Source organism: Tupaia chinensis, unplaced genomic scaffold, assembly GCF_000334495.1.
Source record: "Tupaia chinensis unplaced genomic scaffold, TupChi_1.0 Scaffold144378_1, whole genome shotgun sequence".
NCBI classification, from domain to species: Eukaryota; Metazoa; Chordata; class Mammalia; order Scandentia; family Tupaiidae; genus Tupaia; species Tupaia belangeri.
In genome coordinates, this window is record NW_006204238.1 from 3,960,471 (window position 1) to 3,980,267 (window position 19,797).

At 38.1% G+C, this 19,797-nt stretch overlaps 1 protein-coding gene across 1 annotated transcript in view; it reads right to left on the reverse strand.

The window, feature by feature from the left end:
- Positions 1 to 3,266: 3,266 nt before the first annotated feature.
- C7 (complement C7) overlaps positions 3,267 to 19,797 on the reverse strand; it is a 58,828-nt gene continuing 42,297 nt past the window's right edge. The window contains exons 13-18 of the mRNA XM_006166975.3: positions 19,063 to 19,150; positions 16,596 to 16,728; positions 12,635 to 12,826; positions 8,453 to 8,543; positions 6,143 to 6,327; positions 3,267 to 4,444 (exon numbers count right to left, since the gene is read on the reverse strand). Coding sequence (XP_006167037.1) covers positions 4,263 to 4,444; positions 6,143 to 6,327; positions 8,453 to 8,543; positions 12,635 to 12,826; positions 16,596 to 16,728; positions 19,063 to 19,150 — 871 coding nt within the window. The 3' untranslated portion in view covers positions 3,267 to 4,262. The remainder of the gene's footprint in view (positions 4,445 to 6,142; positions 6,328 to 8,452; positions 8,544 to 12,634; positions 12,827 to 16,595; positions 16,729 to 19,062; positions 19,151 to 19,797) is intronic.

Below are 19,797 nucleotides of genomic sequence, written 5' to 3' on the forward strand. Positions count from 1 at the left end.
CACTAGCTATTATGCTGGTCTCGCAAATGATCCAAGTGTGAGTATGTGGATATAAAAATTTGGCGTAGGCATAGAAAGAAAATATAGAACAAATAATAAGCCAAGGGGTTCAACTCATTGATTACTATACATGTTTATCTTAATGAAAAAATGATTAATGATTTATATGTTGGCACATAATAAACTGTTTCAGGAAATGCTGGGTAAACAAGCTGTCCAGAACCTACTTGTCTGAGCAGCTTTTAAACAACTAAATAGGTCCACAAGTTTCATATGAAGGTAAAATTAGCCATGAAATCCATGACCTGCCCAGCTAAGAGGGGAGTCCACAATCAAATTGGCCAGTCACCTGGCTAGTTGCTAGGTAACCAAGAATCCCAGGAGTCATTTGTCAGATATCCCTGGTTATCACTCCCCATCCCCATCATGTCCAACCTGAATATTAAAAACCTTCCCTCTGTTCAGGTCAGTTACTAGTGTCCTGGCCTGGCAATGGTGGAGAAGGAGGTTACATACAGAACAGTTTGAATGAGGTTCATTAGATGTCCAATTTACAAATAAGAAAAATCTGCTTGAATACCTTCTTTAAAAGAAGTAGCTACTGTCAACTTTGACAGCTTACCTTGTTAAAAAATAAAAGAAAAAAGAAAAAACATTTCAGGGCACTGATAATCTGTGCTTCTACTGATCAATTATTAGAAAAGGTACGAGATGGGGACTGGCAGGTGGCATGGTGGTTAAGGGTGCTGGACTCTCACATGGCCAACTATGGCTGGAGTCTCAGACATGGCGGCTTGTCTTCTCACTTTCTCTCTCTCTCTCTCGCTCTCAGTCTTGCTCTGTCTCTCTCTGAGCAAAAAAAAAATTCCCTTTCTGGTCAAATTAAAATAAATAAATTAAATAAAATAATTTTTTATAAATTGTTATTCCTCAAAAAAAAAAAAAAGGAAGAGATGGGAACCAGCAGTTAGCGTAATGGCTATATCACTGGACTCCCACATAGTCGACCGCGGTTCGCGTCACGGACCAGGTGGCTTAAAACACGCCGGGCGCATGTGTGTGCGTGCTCAAGATCCCAAGAGGAGAATGGAGGAGAAGGGATTGCGGCATGACCATCCACCCGGGGGGTGATTTCTCGCTTTCTGTCTCTATGTCTCTCTCTGTCTGTCTGGCAAGCGCACGCACCCTATAGCGAAAACCTCTTGAAAAAAAAGGAAGAGAGAAAAAGAAAAGGTATGAGATATAAAGACACTCCCCAATGCAATCGGAATATTTTCTAAGACAACTTCTCTGCCCAAATAACTTGCAGTGTCCTCATAAATGGTGAGTGATGTTCTATAAAATATGCCTTGGTTCCCACGTAGCTCCCTGAAGCTACTGCCACTTCATGCATCAGCCTTTCCCTCTATTCTCCTCCCCTTCCCCTGGTCCAGATGAGTATAAACTCAACATTGTTTTCTGCCTTTTCCAAAACTATATTCCATCCCAGCCCAGGTAAACTTCACCTGTCTGAGACAGAAAGAAGAGCAGATAGGGAAGATACTAACGCTTCTATCATTTTTGAAATTTATTTTCAATGGCATAAATAGTCCCTCTAGTTTTTGTCAAAGCCTTCTCACTGGGTGTTCAAGAACATTTCTTTAACATTTTATTTCAATTTCTTTTATACATTCAATCACATATGTCACTTAGCTTGCAAAGTGAATATTCCAACATGTATACATTTCTCACCAATCCAGTTGGGAATACTATACATCATCCTCAACAGACAATTAGCCCTCTCTCTATCCCACAAATGCCCCACCCCTCCATTTCTCTCCCCAAGGTCCCTCCTCAGTCTCTCCTCCTTTACCTACCCTCTTCCCACATTGTATCTGGTATTTATAACCATTTTCTATGTTTCTATACCCTCTAGTCATTCCATTTTGGCTATAGAGTGCAGACATTCGGTATATATTAAGTGGAGACATACAATCCTTCATAGCCTGGCTTACATCACTCAGCAGTAAATCTTCCATATTCATCTACTTTCTGTCAAAAGCCAGGGTCTTATTGTTTTTTATGGCTGTGTAGTATTCCATAGAGTATGTGTGCCATACTTTTTCAATCCAAGAACATTTTTTTTTAAGTTTCAAAGCATCTTTTAAGACTTAATATTGAAAGTAACTTTCTCCTTGCAGACCTGTTGTAATAACCCTATTCTCTATAAGCATTTATGAATGTTTCTGATTAGGTCAGTGCAAGACTATTCGGAGAAGAAAAAAGAGGCACAAAATTCAGCATTTCAAGGAAACATCTCTCTACAATCACATTTACTGCTCCTCTCCTTTGTTAATGATTCATTAATCTTAAATTTTTCCTTCAATAACTGCTGAAACTTCCCTCTCAAACCTTTTAGTTGCTAACTCTGCTAGTTTTTCTTTTCAGACATCAATTTCAGATAACATTTGATAAAGCTGATCATATCATCTTTATAAGTTAGGAATGGAGAGTCATGATGCAGAAGAGGTGGGACTCACTCCATTCATAAGTTCTGAAGAGAGATTATTGGAAAGATACTGAGATGTTTCTTCCCAAATCAGTTACTTGTTCAATCCTGTGTCTCAGGGTCTGCATCTTGATCTGGCATTTCAAACCTATCCACCTACCCAGGGTAGAAATTAACTCCCCAACCTCACAATAACCTATAACAAATGCAGTTTAAATGTCTAGTGTTATTTATTTATTTATTTATTTATTTTTGGAGAGGTTTTTGCTATAGGGCGTGTGCGCTTGCCAGACAGAGAGAGACAGAGAGACAAAAAGTGAGAAATCACCCCCCAGTGGGATAGCCACACTGCAATCCCTTCTCCTACATTCTCCTCTTGGGATCTTGGGCACGCACGCACACATGTTCGGCGTGAGTTTTAAGCACACGGGTCCGGGACACGACCCGTGGTCGACTATGTGGGAGTCCAGTGACATAGCCATTACGCTAACTGCTGGTCCTTCTAGTGTTATTTTTTTCAATCATATTAAACCTGTCTCTTTATCACTTTCACATATTATATCTGTATTTCCCTCAAGGGATACTTTGCTATAAAAATCTAGACATGGATCAGGCACAAAACTGCAGGCAAGAACATGTTAACCATTCCTCCTGGAAATATTCTCTAAAATGAAACATGACACAGATCAAACAATTCCAAAGTTTTCTAGTACTTGACATCTTAACTAACGTTTCATTGAAATATATTTATCAGTTTCAGAAAAATACAGAGACAGTATTTGTCTATAAAAGCATACTTTAATCCATTTAAAACCCACTCATTTCACCTCCCACAGCTGCTGTTTTGTTCTGATGAAAGATGAATAAGGAATAAACAGAAGGCCTCAAATGAGTCTACACCTTTATACCCGTGTACTCCCCTTGAAAAACCTAGGAGGGTCTTCACATTAGGGAAAACTGTCATCAAATATGTAGTCACTCAATAGTCAGGAACTGACATTTCTTTCATAAAGAAATGGCAGGGAGCACGGTAGGGGGAGGCAAATTACAGGTCTTGTGCTTGATACATACTGTGGGAAAAATCCCCAAAGAGAGGACTGAATTATATTTGTTCTCAGGCAAGAAGGCAGAAGGCACTCCTTGGATCATAGCATGGTGATTCAGCTACACCACGTAAGTGGTTCAATCTCCTGACAAGAATCAGAATCCCTATACTTGGTGGCAGGCTTAAGTAGGGTGAAGCATCAGGATAGAAATCATCCTGTCTCTTTTCATTAAAGGTCCCTTCGTATTTGGTTTCACTGAGGGAAGCCAACTTCTCTAATCAGGAAATCATGTTCTTTCTGCTTCCTAATCAATTCATAGAGTGTGTTCTGGCCCACAGGTTGGATCAATCTATGATGCTTAATAGAATCATAAAGCTGAATGAAGCATTTGAGTTTCTCTTGTCTAATCCTCTAATTGTACTGATAAACTCAGGTCCAGAGAAGTTGGCAATTTTCCCAAAAATACACAGCTAGCTCATACACAGGCTCATGCATATTCTTCATCCTGACTGACATTAGAAAAATAAGGAAGCGTATCTGGATTCAGATTTAGGAGAGCAAAGGGTCGTGTTTGTACCGATGACTGGAAGTTGAAAAGTGGATACCAGAAGAGAAGAAGAATGTGCCTCCATGCTTGAAAAGCTGTTTAAAGTGTCCAGTTACGCAGATGTTTTCATTTAGCCACAGCCGTTGGCTGGAACCTAGCAAGCCAACCACGGCTCCAGGAGCTACTGGCTTTCCACAGCACAGGGCCTTATGCTGGTGATGGAGACGCTCTGTCCTCTGCATCTCAGAACGCCCACCTCACACTCGGACATCGTCTGCTCCTGACCATTCACGTCCACACAAACACTAAATCCTTCTTCTTCACACTCCGATACTTCTCGGCAGACACACTTGCTGCTCTGGGCTAAAAAAAGAAGCAAGAGAAGTTTCATGGTACATCGTGGAGATGGGGGAATCAAAGTATGTTTCCTCCAAATTAAAAGGCTATATAGCTCCCTTCTTGAGTAATAGAATAACCTCCTCTCCTGAAAAGCAGTAAGACCAGGAAATTGAGGCAGTTTCCTTTGTCAGAATAAATAGGTTTTGAGGATAGGCCAGGCTATCCATTAGATGGATGCACATGGGGTGATTTTATCCAAGCCCAGGACTATTCAGCTCTTTTCACATCTGCAGCTGTTCGTATGAGTCAGCAATTGAGTATAATGTTTCTCCTCGGAGGCCGAATGCATAAAACTCAGGAAAGAGGTCTCGACACTCTGTTTGAGTGTCAAGGCAAGAGAGAGAAAGGAGGAATTAAACTTGCTATGAGAAAGGGCATGACCTGTAAAAGCTATATATCCACCCCCCCACAACAAAAAAAAAAGTCAAAATGAACGGAGGCAAGGAATCTGTGCACAGAAGGTGCACAGCTGGAATATGCCATCAGGTGTCTCCAAGAGAGTAACAAGGTCACCTTGTGAATGATGGTGACTGCCAAATCAAAAGTAACTGAGACAGAGTTACAGTTAGACATATTATTTGTGTTGCAAAATGTGATGGGGTCATAAGGGGACAGGTGCCCAGCCAGAACAGGCTTGGAGACAAAGGTAGTGAAGAGCCAGTGGAGACCTTACAAATCACACAATTCCACTTCCAAATTTACAGACGGAGTACCCCAGGCAGTGATCTGACTCTGGAACCCAGCCCTTCCCTTTTCATAATACAGCCCAAAGTATGGGAAATGTGCCTTGCTCTTGGCAATATTTAAGATCTTTGTTAAGTGCTTCTTGGATAGCATTAGCAAATATTGACTCACAACTCAAGAAACAATTCCTTCTCTATCCTCTTTAAATCCTTCTGATGATTTCTCAGAGAAAGTGTCAGCTTGGTGCTAGTGTGTTTTTAACACCTCTCTAAAACTCGCTAAACTCCATTTATCACAGAGAAAGATCATTGATCTCAGAGCAGTATCTGGCTAGAATCTACAACTGGATTTTGTTTTAGTCATATATATTTTTATGGTTTAATATTTTATAGTTTTTAGATAAGTGATCCTTTATCTTAAGGACATGACATAAAGTTTCTGTTCTTTTTTAAAGTTATTTTATATGAGTTTTTTTTTTAATGAGTATATACTATGAATAATACAAGAACAGAGCAAAAGTCATAAAGTGAGGTGGGGAGGGGCCAGCAGGTAGTGTGGTGGTTGGGATGCTGGACTCCCACATGGCCGACTGCGGTTCAAGTCCCAGACCTGGTGGCTTGCTTTCTCACTTTCTCTCTCTCACTCTTTCTCTCTCATGAGTGTACATGCCCTATAGCAAATTAAAAAATAATGGCAATAATAAAATTAAATAAATAATTATTTGGGAAAAAATGGGGTGAAGATCATCTGTATTTGGAATAATATTTAGACTATCAAGAATGAGTTCTGGTTGTCTTGGGTAACTGATCTGTGACCTTCTCCAAGGATGGGAGTCACGGATGGGAGTTCACTATCTGTCTTTAATATCCTCAGGGATCTGCTTTCATCCACTGCTAACTTAGAAGCTACATTTTTTTTTAAGATTTCAGTACTACTACTTTAGCATTCTTACCATTACAAATATGAAATGCACCTTACCATCACATTTTCTCCATAATGGACACACACCACAAGCTTTCTCAACTGAGGCAGGCAGATTACAGCTGTCCGTTCCAGCAAGAGTGTAATTTCTACCCTGACAGTGGAGAACATGCATCTTGCAAACTGTCAGAGGCAGTATTCTTTTGCTTCTCTCATCTCGAGCACACACATCCAAGGAAGATCTGAAAATAATTTTTAAATTACATTACTTATAAGATTTTCATTCTTCAAAAGCTGAAAAGGGCGGAGTAAAGACTGAGGTTCTGAGCTCAGTGCCCCTAAATGTTATTTATTACTCACAACAAAAGACAGAATGGAAAGTTAAACAACCTTCATGCTAAAGGCTCAACCCCTTCAGATCTTCAAAGTAAATATATTTACTCTTTATTTGCTCACAATTTTTGCAACCATAGATACCCAGTGTTGATCTAGTTCCATTTAGAACAGATCAGATACAGCAAATTATAGGAGGTAATCTGCTAATGACAACTAGTGGATTAACAACAACAAAAAAAGAGACAGAAAATCAGCTAATCAGAGATCATAATCAAATGGGATCACTGCATACAGGAGAAATTAGCTTTTGCCACCTAAGAGGTTTTTTTTTATAATATAGCACTGTCCATAATTAATGACCCTCAATCATCCAGGGAAGATTAAATTGTATTATCAATGCTATTTTTAAAAGTGTCTAGTTTTACAATGTATTATATTAGAAATATTTCCATTTAAAAAATGTTTTGAGTATTGGTGCTAAAATGTTAAGATTCAGCTACTTAAAAATGTCACTAAGAAAAGCAACCACACTGTTTCATGCTGATGGATAAGGAAGGGATTACCATAAGTGAAATCTTAGACAACAAAGTATTTTGAGTCCACATTCATATTTTCTTTAACTCTTGGGTTCTTCTTTGGCTGAGAGTAAAATTTACTTGGAGTTATTTTAAAAAACAAAAAAAACAAATTCTTGTATCTGTCTTTTGATCTGTTTATTTAAACTTTAAATAGAACTGTCTCAGAACAGCTAAAAAGTCAGAGAACTTACAATGCCACCTTATTATCAGCATCTGATATCATGAAATGATATGAAAGCTCATACCATGTCCATAAACAACAGGCTGCAGATAAACTAAATGAACTGAAGAAGTTGGAAGGAGGATAGAAGTGAATCAAAGTAAACAATGATTAATAGAAAATAGCAATGGAGTCAGAATATTAGAATCAGAATATATCTAACTAATCAGAACTGGCCCTGTAGCCCTAATAGTTAAGGGAACCAAAATCCACATGACCAACCACACAGTTTGAGTCCTGATCCAAGCAGCTTGAAAAATATCCTGGTCATGTATGAGTGCATGCCGCAAATCCCAACAGGATTAATAAAGGGAGAAGGGCTTGAGGCATGACCACATCGCATTAGGACATCTACTCTCCACTCTTCCCCTCTGTCCTAAGAGGCTCACATGTGTGCACTGTTTCATGAATTACTTTGCTCTCTAGCTTTGGATGGGTTTGATCAATGGCAAGCCCTGCCAGGAGATTGGAGGCAGGGAATGAGAGTAGTTAGGGCACTTATTCCTCAATGCACTTCAGCGGGATTTTTGAGGCCCCTAAAGTGGGAGATTTAGCCCCTCCTCAGCAGCTATCTCCACATAGTCCTCCCTCTCTCCAAATTTCCAAACACTCCTTCAGTCTTGGACAGGCTGAGCATTTATCAGTCCAGGAAGATAGCCCTATACCTTATCATTTCCTTTCTTCTACCCACACTTCAGTAAATATCCTTGCTAACAAACCTCTTTTTGAACTATCTGTATCCAGCCAGGACCAAGACTCAACTATCTAGCACCTACTTCTGATATCCTCCTACAATGGAGGGAGTTCACCTTGGTGACATTCATAAGGTAAATGTAGAGAAGATGCTACAAGTGTCAGAAAAGCAGCTGCTTTTGTTCTTTGTTGGTATTACTTTAAGAAAGCTCTTACAGTTCTACATCTTAAGGAAATTTCAGCCCTCATCCTCCAAGGCTTTAAACCCTCAAGTGACAGTTTAGTCATTTTGGTCCATTTTATACGCAGAGCAAGAGTCCTTCAGCCTTTCTCACTAGCCAGATTCAGAATGTTACCTAATACCACCACAGTGTCAACCTTTGTGACCTGGGCAAATAGCAGGCAATAGCCTGTCTAAAACGCAAAGATCCTTCACATCAGTAAGCTACCAATTTGACCTAACAGAGACTACCATTTAAGAAATTAATCCATTTATTTTCAGTAAAATAAACCTGAGACATAAGCAAAGACAGAGCTTACCCACATTCATAGGGCATTTTACAAACACATCTTGAATTCTGCAGTTTCTCCCAGCGCTGACATTCAGGCACTGCCTGTCTAACTGGGCTGTCTGAAAGAAAGGATATGAGCAACGAAACCTTAGAAAAGTCTCTTCCGAGTAAATAAGGCATTACTTTAATTGTTGAACCAAGATTAGTAATAATGTCAATTACAATCAATTCATACAGTGAAAAAAAAAAAGTAAATAAGGGCCAACAAGTGGCATGGTGGTTAATGTGCTGGACTCCCACAAGGACAACCATGGTTCAAGTCTCAGACCTGGCAGCTTTAAAATCATGCTAGGCTCATGTGTGTGCCCAAAATCCTGAGAGGAGAATGGAGGAGAAGGGATTGCCGCATGTCCATCCTTCTTGGCAAATGATTTCTCACTTTCCCTCTTTATGTCTCTTCCCAGTGAATGCAAAAATCTAAGTAAATTAAGTTGTAAATCATCATATAAGAGTGAAGTGTTACTAGGTACATTCTATTTTAGAAAAATTGCAGATAATAGCTACCATTTCTTGAGTATTTACAATTGACTATGCACTTTTTTATACATTGTGACACTTATTCCTCCTAACAAATGTCCATCTAATAGATGAGAAAACTAAGGGTCAGACAAATTAGGAAATTGGTATTAGTTCACATATTTAACAAATTGGCCAAACCAGGATTTAAGTCCCATTTGTCTAAATCACAGTCTAGTAAAGTAAATCTTTTTTCAAGAAGTTGGTGTTTGTAGATTGTTGTTTGAACTGAATTCTGTCCACTGTGCCTATAATAGGAAAGAAAGCAGCAATATCACTTGATTTGTATGTGGAGAACTCCTTGGTATTCTTAGATCTATAATAACCTCTTACATGTCAATGTCCAAATGGTCTCCCCTCAACAGTAAGGAAATGTCTGGAGGTACTTATGTTAATAAAATTCTTTCCATTGCTTCATGTTTTCTAGAAACTGATAAAAAGTCAACCCTCATTCCAGTTTCGACAGGAAAACACTTGATCCAATTTACAAGGGCATAATTCAATAGCCATCACCTTGGCCATACCTGACTTCAATGCGAATAGTCTAGAATGTGCTGATTCTTCCAATCACACTGGGAAAAGCCATTTTGTATGCTCTAAAGATGTACAGGGACTAGATGTAAATTTTTAAAATTATATATATATGTATATATGTATGTGTATATATATATATATATATGTATGTATGTATGTATATATATATATATCTTCACATCAAGATGAATTACCCATGAGGGGAAATGAAAAGTTGTTTACTGAGTATGGAGTTTCAGTTTCGGAAGATGAAAAAAATCTGGAGATGAATGGTGGTGTTGCATAACAGTGAGAATGTACGTAATGCCACTGATCCATACATTTACTAGTGGTTAAAGATTTTATTTTATGTGTATTTTACCACAATTTTTGAAAAAAGACTAAATACTGAAACAGCTGGTATTTTCAAACATCAACTTTGGAGACTGACAGATCTGGGGGCTTTGTTTTATATTTTGCTTTTTTAAGGGTAGTCATAATTGTTATCCACATCTGTTATCCACCAGAAAAACACACAGGTATGAAGAACATCCTTAATTAAAACCAACCTTAAGAGAAGTTTTTACTGAGTGGGAGAAAAATTATACCAAATTATGCTATAAAATGACCAACACAGACATTTTTTAAAAAATAAGTATATAATCTCATTTGGAACAAAAGTGCAACCTCATCAACTGCTTATTGTTCTCTTTCATCTTAGAATTATAGGTACCTGCCAATTACTTTAAATATCCCAAACAAATTTATATTTATGCCTCAGCGTATGTGGGGAAAAAAAAGGAAATAATCTCTTTTTTTTTTTTTGAGATAGAGAGTTTTTTTGTTTGGTTTTTGTTTTTTGCTATAGGGTGTGTGTGTTCACAGGAGAGACAGAGACAGAAAGCAAGAAACCGTCCCCTGGAAGGATGGTCATGCCGCAGTCTCCCGCCCCCCCATTCTCCTCCACTCTTCTCTTGAGATTTTGGGCATGCATACACATGTGTCCAGTGTGAATTTTAAGCCACAGGTCCAGGACTCAAATCACAGTTGACTACACGGGAGTCTAGCAAGGTAACCATTACACAATCTGCTGGTCCAAGCAATTGTCTTTTGGTATGGGACTTTGGTAGCTAAGATCATAGAAGAACTGGCCTGGAAGACACTCCACTGAGAACACCCATTCCACTTTCTTTTGTCTGTCATCTCTACAGCTCCATGGCCCATAACTACCATCAGCAACAGAGTGTTCCATGCAGCCTACCCTCTTCTCTCAGTTTTAATATCTAATTTACTTAATATTAGGTTATCAGGAAAGTCATGATATATTTTTGCATAGGAAAACAGAAAATAACATCATGACTTTCCTGAAAACCTAACAGTATAACTTATGAAACTTAGTACTCTATCGTCACTATAAAAGACAAGCTTCAGTATTTTATAAAAAATCATACACTAGGGAAATAATATGATATAAAAGAGCATGCAAGTTAATTTTTCTTCTTTTCTGTTTTTTGTTAAACATATTTTCACTTATTAAAAAATGTTTAAAAAAAAAAAAAAAGGAATAGATGTTATTTTAAAACAAATTCATCAAGACCAGCAGTTGACGTAATGGCTATGTTGCTGGACTCCCATGTATATAGCAAAAACCTCTCAAAAAAAAAAAAAAGAAATTTTATCAAATCTCAAGTATCTTTAAAAGAGAAATAGTTTGGCTTCTTGAATTCCTCTGTACCTTAGGGTTTTAAAAGACCATTTTATTTATTTGTATTTTTTAAATTTATTTTATACATTTAATCAATGGACATCACCAGAGCTTGCAAAATGAATTCACCCAACATGAACACACCCCACATCAATCTAGTCAAAGATATCATACACATTATCATCAACAGACAATAATCCATTTCTGTGTCCCTCAAACGTCTTGCCTCTCTATTTTTCTCCTTGATTCCTCTTCTCTCACTCTGCACCAACTCCCACCCTCTTCCCACACTGTCTCCCATGCCTGAAACTATTTTCCATGCTTCTGTATCCTCTAATCTTTCAGTTTCTGCCACAAAATGTGGACAGTTGGTTTATATTAAGTGGAGACATATAATGTCTCTCTTTCACAGCCTGGCTTGCTTCACTCAGCAGTAAATCTTCCATATTCATCCACTTTCTAAAAAATGCTAGGGTCTTGTTTTTTATGGCTGGGTAGTATTCCATAGAGTATATGTGCCATGCTTTTTCAATCCACTCATCTGTTCATGGACATTCAGGTTAGCTCTGTGTCTTAACAATGATAAATAATGAATGCTGAAATAAACATAGATGTGCAAGCACTTTTCTGACTGAGCATTTTCCTATCCTTTAGATAGAGACCCATTTTAATTTGTCTGGTGTCCAAAATACTAGATTTAGTGATTCCACTACTAAAACCAACTTCACAGGGGCCGGCAGCGGTGATTAAAAGTGCTGGACTCCCACATGACCAACAGCGGTTCAAGTCCTGGTGGCTTTGCTTTCCCACCTTCTCTCTCTCTCCTCTTGCCTAGTCAAATTAAAATAAATAAAAAATATAAATAAAATAATTCTTAAAAAAAAACTCTAGTATGCTAAAAAATTTTTAAATAAAACCGACTTCACGAATCACAGCATTTTTCCTTTAATAATGTCTGCTTTGCAATGTTAAATGTATTAATAAATATTTTCAGGTTTTCAATTTCAATAATAAATTCTCTGAGAGCCTAGAAATAAAACATACAGCATTTTACATAAATTCTCTTAACTTTGTACTTACTGTAAGTATCAAAATGTATCAGGAGAAAACTAAAATCAGCTTTTAAAAATCCCTTATTTTCTCACCACTATAATGGATATAAAGTTAACCTTCCCTATGGAGATTTAGGTTAAAATGTTCAGAATCACCAAGGCTATCCTTGCATTTCCTTGCATTTCATCAGTCTACCTATACTACTGGGAAAAAGTCTGCTACCTGGTCTACAAACTGACCTCCTTCTCCTGGGAGGCAGGATGCTGGGAATGTCACAATATGGCCATACAGTGCATGAAGGTCCCTACAAGGACTCTCACTTGTGAGTGCATGTGTCCTTGAATAGACACAGAAGTTGCTCACCTTTTTGCACACACTGGACATTCTTCATCTCAGGACTCCACTTAAGGCTGGAGCCACAAAGAAATGCTGAAGGACCTTCTAAAGACATGCCACCTGAACAGGAAAAGGTCACCTTCTCACCAACTGTGTAGAAAGGTTTGTGCGGCTGACTCTGTATGCCATCCATCAGAATAGGTAGAACACAGGCAATTTCTAAAGATAAAAGAGAATAGAATACAAGGGTCATTGCTTTCCTAGACTTTCTTTTTTAAAATGACAGCCTTAAATGGTACTGGTGCACATGTTCTGCTTTTTCATATTAGAGGACAAGGAAGAAAGAAGTGAGTTCACTCTCGGGGGTGCCTTGAAAGACATCCCACAGTGCCTGGCATGTAATCAACTAATGACTAAAGGCCAAACAGCCGACCACCCTCCCCCACCTACCCTCAAAACAAGGTAACAAAATGAAAAAACCTTCCGAATAAAATCCTAAAGCCCAGCCTGCTGTCACAAAACTTTTTATTGTTGTCACTTATTTCTCTAGTCTGGAGATATCCCACCGCAATTTTCTCAAGAGCTGTATTCATTTGCAAACTGTTAGTCCCAATTAGATATTTTACCATTTTAATTTTTTTTTTCAGAATTTTTTCATAGGGGCCATGGGTCACCAGAGAGAGAGAAACAGAAAGAGATAAAGTGAGAAATCATGCCCTCTGGGGAGATGGCCACGTTTCAGTCCCTCCTCCTTCACTCTCCTCCCTGAACTTTGGGCATACACACACATGTGCACCCAGCATGATTTCAAGTTGGCCATGTAGGAATACAGCCCCTTAGCCACTACGCCACCTGCTGACCCCACCATTTGAAATTTCGAAGTACCACCTTTAAACATGTAACCATAAAAGTATGCAATGTTCTTTGGTTTCCTATCCCTATTCTTTCTTACTCAACTACATTCATTAGATCAAATCTACTTAATAAAAAAGCAAAGAAAAAGAGAATAATGCATAATTATGGAGCATTGATCAGGATTCATGATCTTAAAAAAACATTGGCAATCTCCCTAATGGACTTTGGTCAGTATTCTAAAAATTGTCCTCCATTTGTTCACCGTTTTCATCAGAAAATTCATTCATTCATTCAAAGAAGCATTTATTGGGCCAGATAGTGGCATATGGTAACACAACTGGACCCACGTGGAAAAAGCCCAGAATTCACATCCTCGGACCTTTCTGGGCACAGTGGACATGGGTGTGTACATGCCTGTGATCCAGGCTGTCTGAGACTGGGGATGATCACAGTGTGAAGGCCCTGTTGGGGGTTGCTCTCCAGTCTTTCTTATGAAAGAAAAAAAAAAAAAAAAACACTTGTTGAGTAACTATATTTTGGCAAGTATGTTATGTACTGCTGGGTATGCAGCAAGGTGTATAAAAGCTAATCATCTAGCATTGGATTTGATTGTCCATGACATGACATACTTGTTGGTTTTACAGTTACTCTCCAACCATGAGAAATAGAAAGGCTGTACAAAATTAAAAGAAAAAGAATTTCTACTAAGGCAGTGCAAGTTTGAAGGTCCAAGATACTAGAAAGAATGGAAGTTTAAAGTAGCAGTGATTACTATGTTTGTTCATGCTTTTGTTTTTAGGTACTTGTAAATTTGCAAACAGAATTATATATATATATATATATATATATGTGTGTGTGTGTGTGTGTGTGTGTGTGTGTGTGTATTTATGAAAGAGAGAGAGAAAGGCTATTAAACTGAGGAGAAACTCAGAGGCTATCTTACAGGCCTACAATATCAAAAATTAGAGATCAGTCCTGTCACAGAAGTGTTCAAGGCGGAAATCCCCATACTTTCATTTGGGGTCCCTCAATGGCCAGACTTCTGGAACTCTTAGAATAAAAGTGAAGCAGACATATCACGCCTTCTGTTATTAATACAACAACCCAAAATTTTCCTGACAGCAACTTTTGGTGCCAATATTTTGCTGTTTTGAAGACATACTAGCCAATAATTTTCTGAAGCTGACGAAAGATAATAAAGTACAGATTCAGTAACTGCTTTAAATAGCAACTAAGATAAATACAAAGAAAATCACAATCAAATCAAAGTAGAGTTACTGCTGAAAAAGAAATCTTCGTTTTTATAGTTTATTTATTTGCTTTTGCACAGAGAGAAACAGAGAAAGGACAAGAGATAATCAGGCATCTCCAGCACAATTTCCATGCTACAATCCACCCCCAAGCCTCACTCAGTTTAGGTCATGGGCTTTCACGCATGCCAAGCACATTTAGGGATGACACAGAGCATGTGCCCAGGAGCTCTCCTATGTGAGTTCAGTTGTCCCACCACTGCACCACCATCTACTCTCCTGCCCACAAAATCATAAAAACAGTCAGACTAAAGGAGAAGCAAGAAGACTGAAAGCTGACTTCTCACTGGAAAACAATGAAACCAGAGGCAATATTTTTCAAGGGTATAAAGAAAATCATTGCTAAAATAGAATTCCTTACCCAGCAAAACTATTCTTTAAAAATAAAAGTAAAATACAGACATTTTTAGATAAACAAAAACTGGAATAATTTTCTTATCTGTCAGTTTATAATAAAGGGGGAAAAAGATCTTTAGGCAGAAGAATCTTATTAATATTTTCAAAGAAACAGCTTTTGGCTTTATTATATCTAGCTAAAGATAGTAATATGTAATATCAGCTACTTGCACTCCAGGAGTCCAGAAGAGAAAGAGAGAGGCCTATTGATCAATAAGAAAAACATAAACCAATAGGAAAAAAAATGGGCAAAAAACTGGACAGCCACTTTGCAAAAGAAGACACCAAATAGCCAATATACTTGATAAAACAGGCTTAATGTCATTAGTCATCAGAAAAAATACCAAAACTAAATACATAAATAAATTAATTAATAAGATATTGCTACATACTCACCAGAATAGCTAAACTTTTTAAAAGGTGGATAATATCAAGTGCCAGTGAGTATACAATGGGTATTCAAAGTTTATGGAAAATACGTATGAAAAAAAGTGTGCAGGAATTTCACATTTTTTTTCTACCAAAACAAACTTGCCCTTTAATTCCTTTTCTCTATGACTTTTTTTGATTGTCTGAGGGCATGCGCACTTACCAAAGACAGAAGGAGAGACAGAGAGAGAACCCCCAAATGGCATGGGGTCACACCATTTCTCCATCCAGTCAGAATCTGGGATATTCATGGACATATACTTAGCTTTTCAAGCCTCCAGGGTCAGGATCTGAACTAGGGTTGGCCATGTGGGTTCCAGCTGCCTTAACCACTAAGCTATGGTTCCTCTATAAACTTTTTTGAAGTCCCCTTACATAGAGAAACTGACTTCTCTGATTCTGGTGGGGAACTACATTGGTACAACCACTTGGAAGACTGTTAGCATCTTCTCCATCTAAAATTAAGTACATCCAGTATATTTACACCCAATGACTCAGAAATTTCACTAGTAGGAATTTCACTAATACACCCAAAAGGGGGGGAAAAATTGTATGTATCTACTAAGGCTTTCCTCATATTCAGTAGTATAAACCAATGGATTTGTGGGGGGAAAAAATCCCTACTACTTTATTCATCTGCTGAACACACATAGAAATGGCAACCCAAGAGTGGTTGTAGAAGCCCTTACTCATATGCCTATGTCTGAACAGAATAGGATCCAAAGCATTTAAGGTAGATTGATTTTGGTATACCCCTACTCCCATACTGAGCTTTCTGATCTATTCTAATTTGCAGCTGGGACTTTAAAATTGATGTCACTGAACAGGAACATAACAACTACAGAAGGCTGAGGGCTTATTCAAGTATCTCCTAAAATTTGGACAGACTTATACCAGCTTTTCAGGAGAGAAGGCATACAATGAGTGGTTATTTATCTTAACTCATTCTCTTCCCATTATTCTCTCATCTTAGGTTATATACAACTGAGGCCACTCACTCTGACAGCGCATTTCCCCAACGAGCCACCGTAAATCTTCTCCACATCTGGCAACAGGGTCTCCAACAAGAGAGAATCCTTCGTTGCAAGTGTATACTATGTTTTTCCCAACAGGAAATGAGCCACCTTCATCCTAAACGAAAATAGGTGGAAAGAAGAAGAGTTGATCTCTTTTGCATTAATAAAATGTCTCTTTAGATATATTTGGCCTATAAATCATAGCTTTTTTTAATCATCAGGCAACCTGTGTTTAACTAATGGATTTAGAAAATTGTCTATGGAGCCACCCAGTAGCATGGTAATTAAAATAAGCCAAATAAGCCAAGTGTGTGTACATATGTGTGCATGCCCAAAATCCAAAAAGGAAAAGTGGAGAAGGGATTGTATGTAGCATGACCATCCCTCATGGAGGGTGCATTCTCACTTTTTCTCTCTCTCTCTCCTCTCCTGCCACCCTACCAAGGAAGAATAGACACCATCTAACAAGCTTTTTAAAATTGTTTATGAAAACACATTTTTCAAGAGCCAGATAATGGCCACAATGGTAATCCAATATCCTATGTTTTTCAGATTTTGAAAGCATCTTTGTTAGTCAAATCTTCATATTAAGATATAATGGGCTGTTCATTGGCAATACTTCCTAATAAGTGCCAGCATGAACACCCAGGAATATTCAAATCCTATCAGCATGTTTATGAAAGTTGAAGTTTCTTACTGAAGAATTTTAGAAGAAGCATAAAAGTAGTGACTTTCTCTCTCTCCACCCTCCAACTTCACCATATAAATATGTAAATACTACTGGGGCTGGGTCAGATTCAAGGACATTTCAGTAGCTAATAATGCCAGGGGCGAGCTATCGTGGTGATTCAAGAAAGAATCTGAAGTCTGAGCCTGTGAGGGTATAATTACGGTCATTCAGAGTCTTTGTTGGTTTCTTTCCTTACCCTTCTGGTTCTCTGCCTCTCAGAGTTTGATAAAGAAACTCACATCTGAAAGAGGGCTTAGAACTGGTAACTTAGACCAAGGATTAAAACAAAAATTTCTACTGCCTCTTTCTTTTCATTATCAGTCTTGTTTCTCCTGGCCAAGTTGGCTCCATCATGGATGTTGGTAGGATACAGAAGGCCCCTGTAGATTCTGAGGTTTTAGGAATATGGGCACAAAAGGGAGAAAGAAAGAGAAAGAGGTCGCTCTTCTAGACCTCAGGCCTTCCTCCACCTTTCAAAACAGACTTCTTTTCTTCTAAGGAAGTCTAACTCAACAGTCTCCAAAGTTGGCTCTATACCAGAACCATTTACAGCAATTTAAAAAAAAAAAGAAAAAAAAAACCCAAACCTACTGAATCAGAAACAAACAAACAAAAAAAAAACGAAGGACAAGAGGGCGTGTGTCCATGTAGCCAGTCCACAGAGCAATGTTGGGAAGCTCTGTTTCCCAAAAGGGCAACATATCCACTGGAGACTGGTGGGACAACAGGCTTATGTCTATTAACATATGAGAATAACTCAGCATTATTGGGCAGGTGTTTCATTCAGGAACTCAATGGACTGTGGTGACTGTAGTGGGATAATATGGGTATTAGAGATGCCAGGTCCATTTCCTCTCACTCTCTCTCTATCCCCTTTCTTCTCTCTTTCTAAAAACACACACATGTGTGTGCACGTGTATACACATACACACACACACACACACACTTGCTATATGCATCATCCAACAATATCTAAAGGTGGAAAATGTTAGCAAACTCTCAGTGAGCGTATGTTCAAGGGCCTGAAGTCTGAGAGGAAAATTGCTTCAGAAGAAAGCAAAGTTGACAGCTCTGAGAGGGTCCTGATAAACAATACCTCCCATGTGAGCCATAGACTTCACTGGGCTTTGTAGCCAAAGTGTCATCATAATAAGGACTGAGAGCAGTATTCATTAAATTGCCCCAAGGCCCAGAAAATTCCCCAGAATGACAAGTGGCTGATGACTCATGTCCCTTCCTAAATAAGACAATTGCTCAAAGTACAATGACCCATATCTCACCAGACACAAGCTAAATGTCTATTGGCTCCTGGAACAAACCTAATACTTCATCCCAAGTCCCATATATATGAAAAAAATTAAAGACTTCTTTCAATGACAATAAGGAAAGTTCTCTAAGTTGAAGACCTCGTTTGTGCCCTCATATTTTTAAAGTTCAGAGTGGCAATATTTGGTAGCCCTCCTGCATGATTACATTTTTAATTCACTGAGTGTAGTGTTGACTTCCTGCACCTCAGAAGATACACTGGCTTCTGCAGAGTTCTAATTGCCCTGGGCCACAAAAGTAAAGTTACAAAATAAAACCCTGACCACTAAAATTAAAAGGAACATCTAATATTTTTAGTATTGTTTTGCCCTGGAAGAAGGAATTAGATTATGAACTCAGTAGAGAAAAAGACCTTGGAGTATCAAAAAGGAAAAAAAATCTTTCATAACCAACTTGAACAAATCCATCTTTCAAGGCAGGAGGAGATGGGCAGAATTCTGTTGGAACCAAAGACAAAGAAAAGCAATGTGGTTCAAGCAATCTGAAAGAAAAAAAGAAATGAAATGTATGTAATTAATGTGATTGATTTCCACAGTTAAATAAATATTTCATATTTCACTGATTTATTTTATTTTTCTTTTGCATCTGAAGGGACTCCACTCATGTAAGTACACTGATGTGATATTTTTGTCATTTTCAGAACCAAATAAGTATCCGATCATATCCTATGGAAGAAAAAAAAAGGCTCAAACATAAACTCTAGCTACCAAAAAACAATGATTTAAATATCTACTAAGTAAGTAGTATAAAAAATAAACAAAAAGAAAGAAAAATCAATAAATGGAAGTAATTAGGCAATATACTTTCTTTATATGATTTTAGAAGTCGCATATCTCAAAACTAGCTTTTCTTCTGCTGTTAATTTCTGAAGTTCCTTTAAACAGAATTAACTCTTTATTAAAAATAAGGCATTCAGTCTTCAAGAGACAGACAGCTCCATGGCTCCTGTGATCTAGCCATTTTGGAAAAAGGAAGATGTCCCACTGATAACTGGGCCTCCAGCATACAAAACTCGCGTGAACAGCCCTTCTTCAAGAGACAGACAGCTCCATGGCTCCTGCGATCTAGCCATTTTGGAAAAAGGAAGATGTCCCACTGATAACTGGGCCTCCAGCATACAAAACTCGC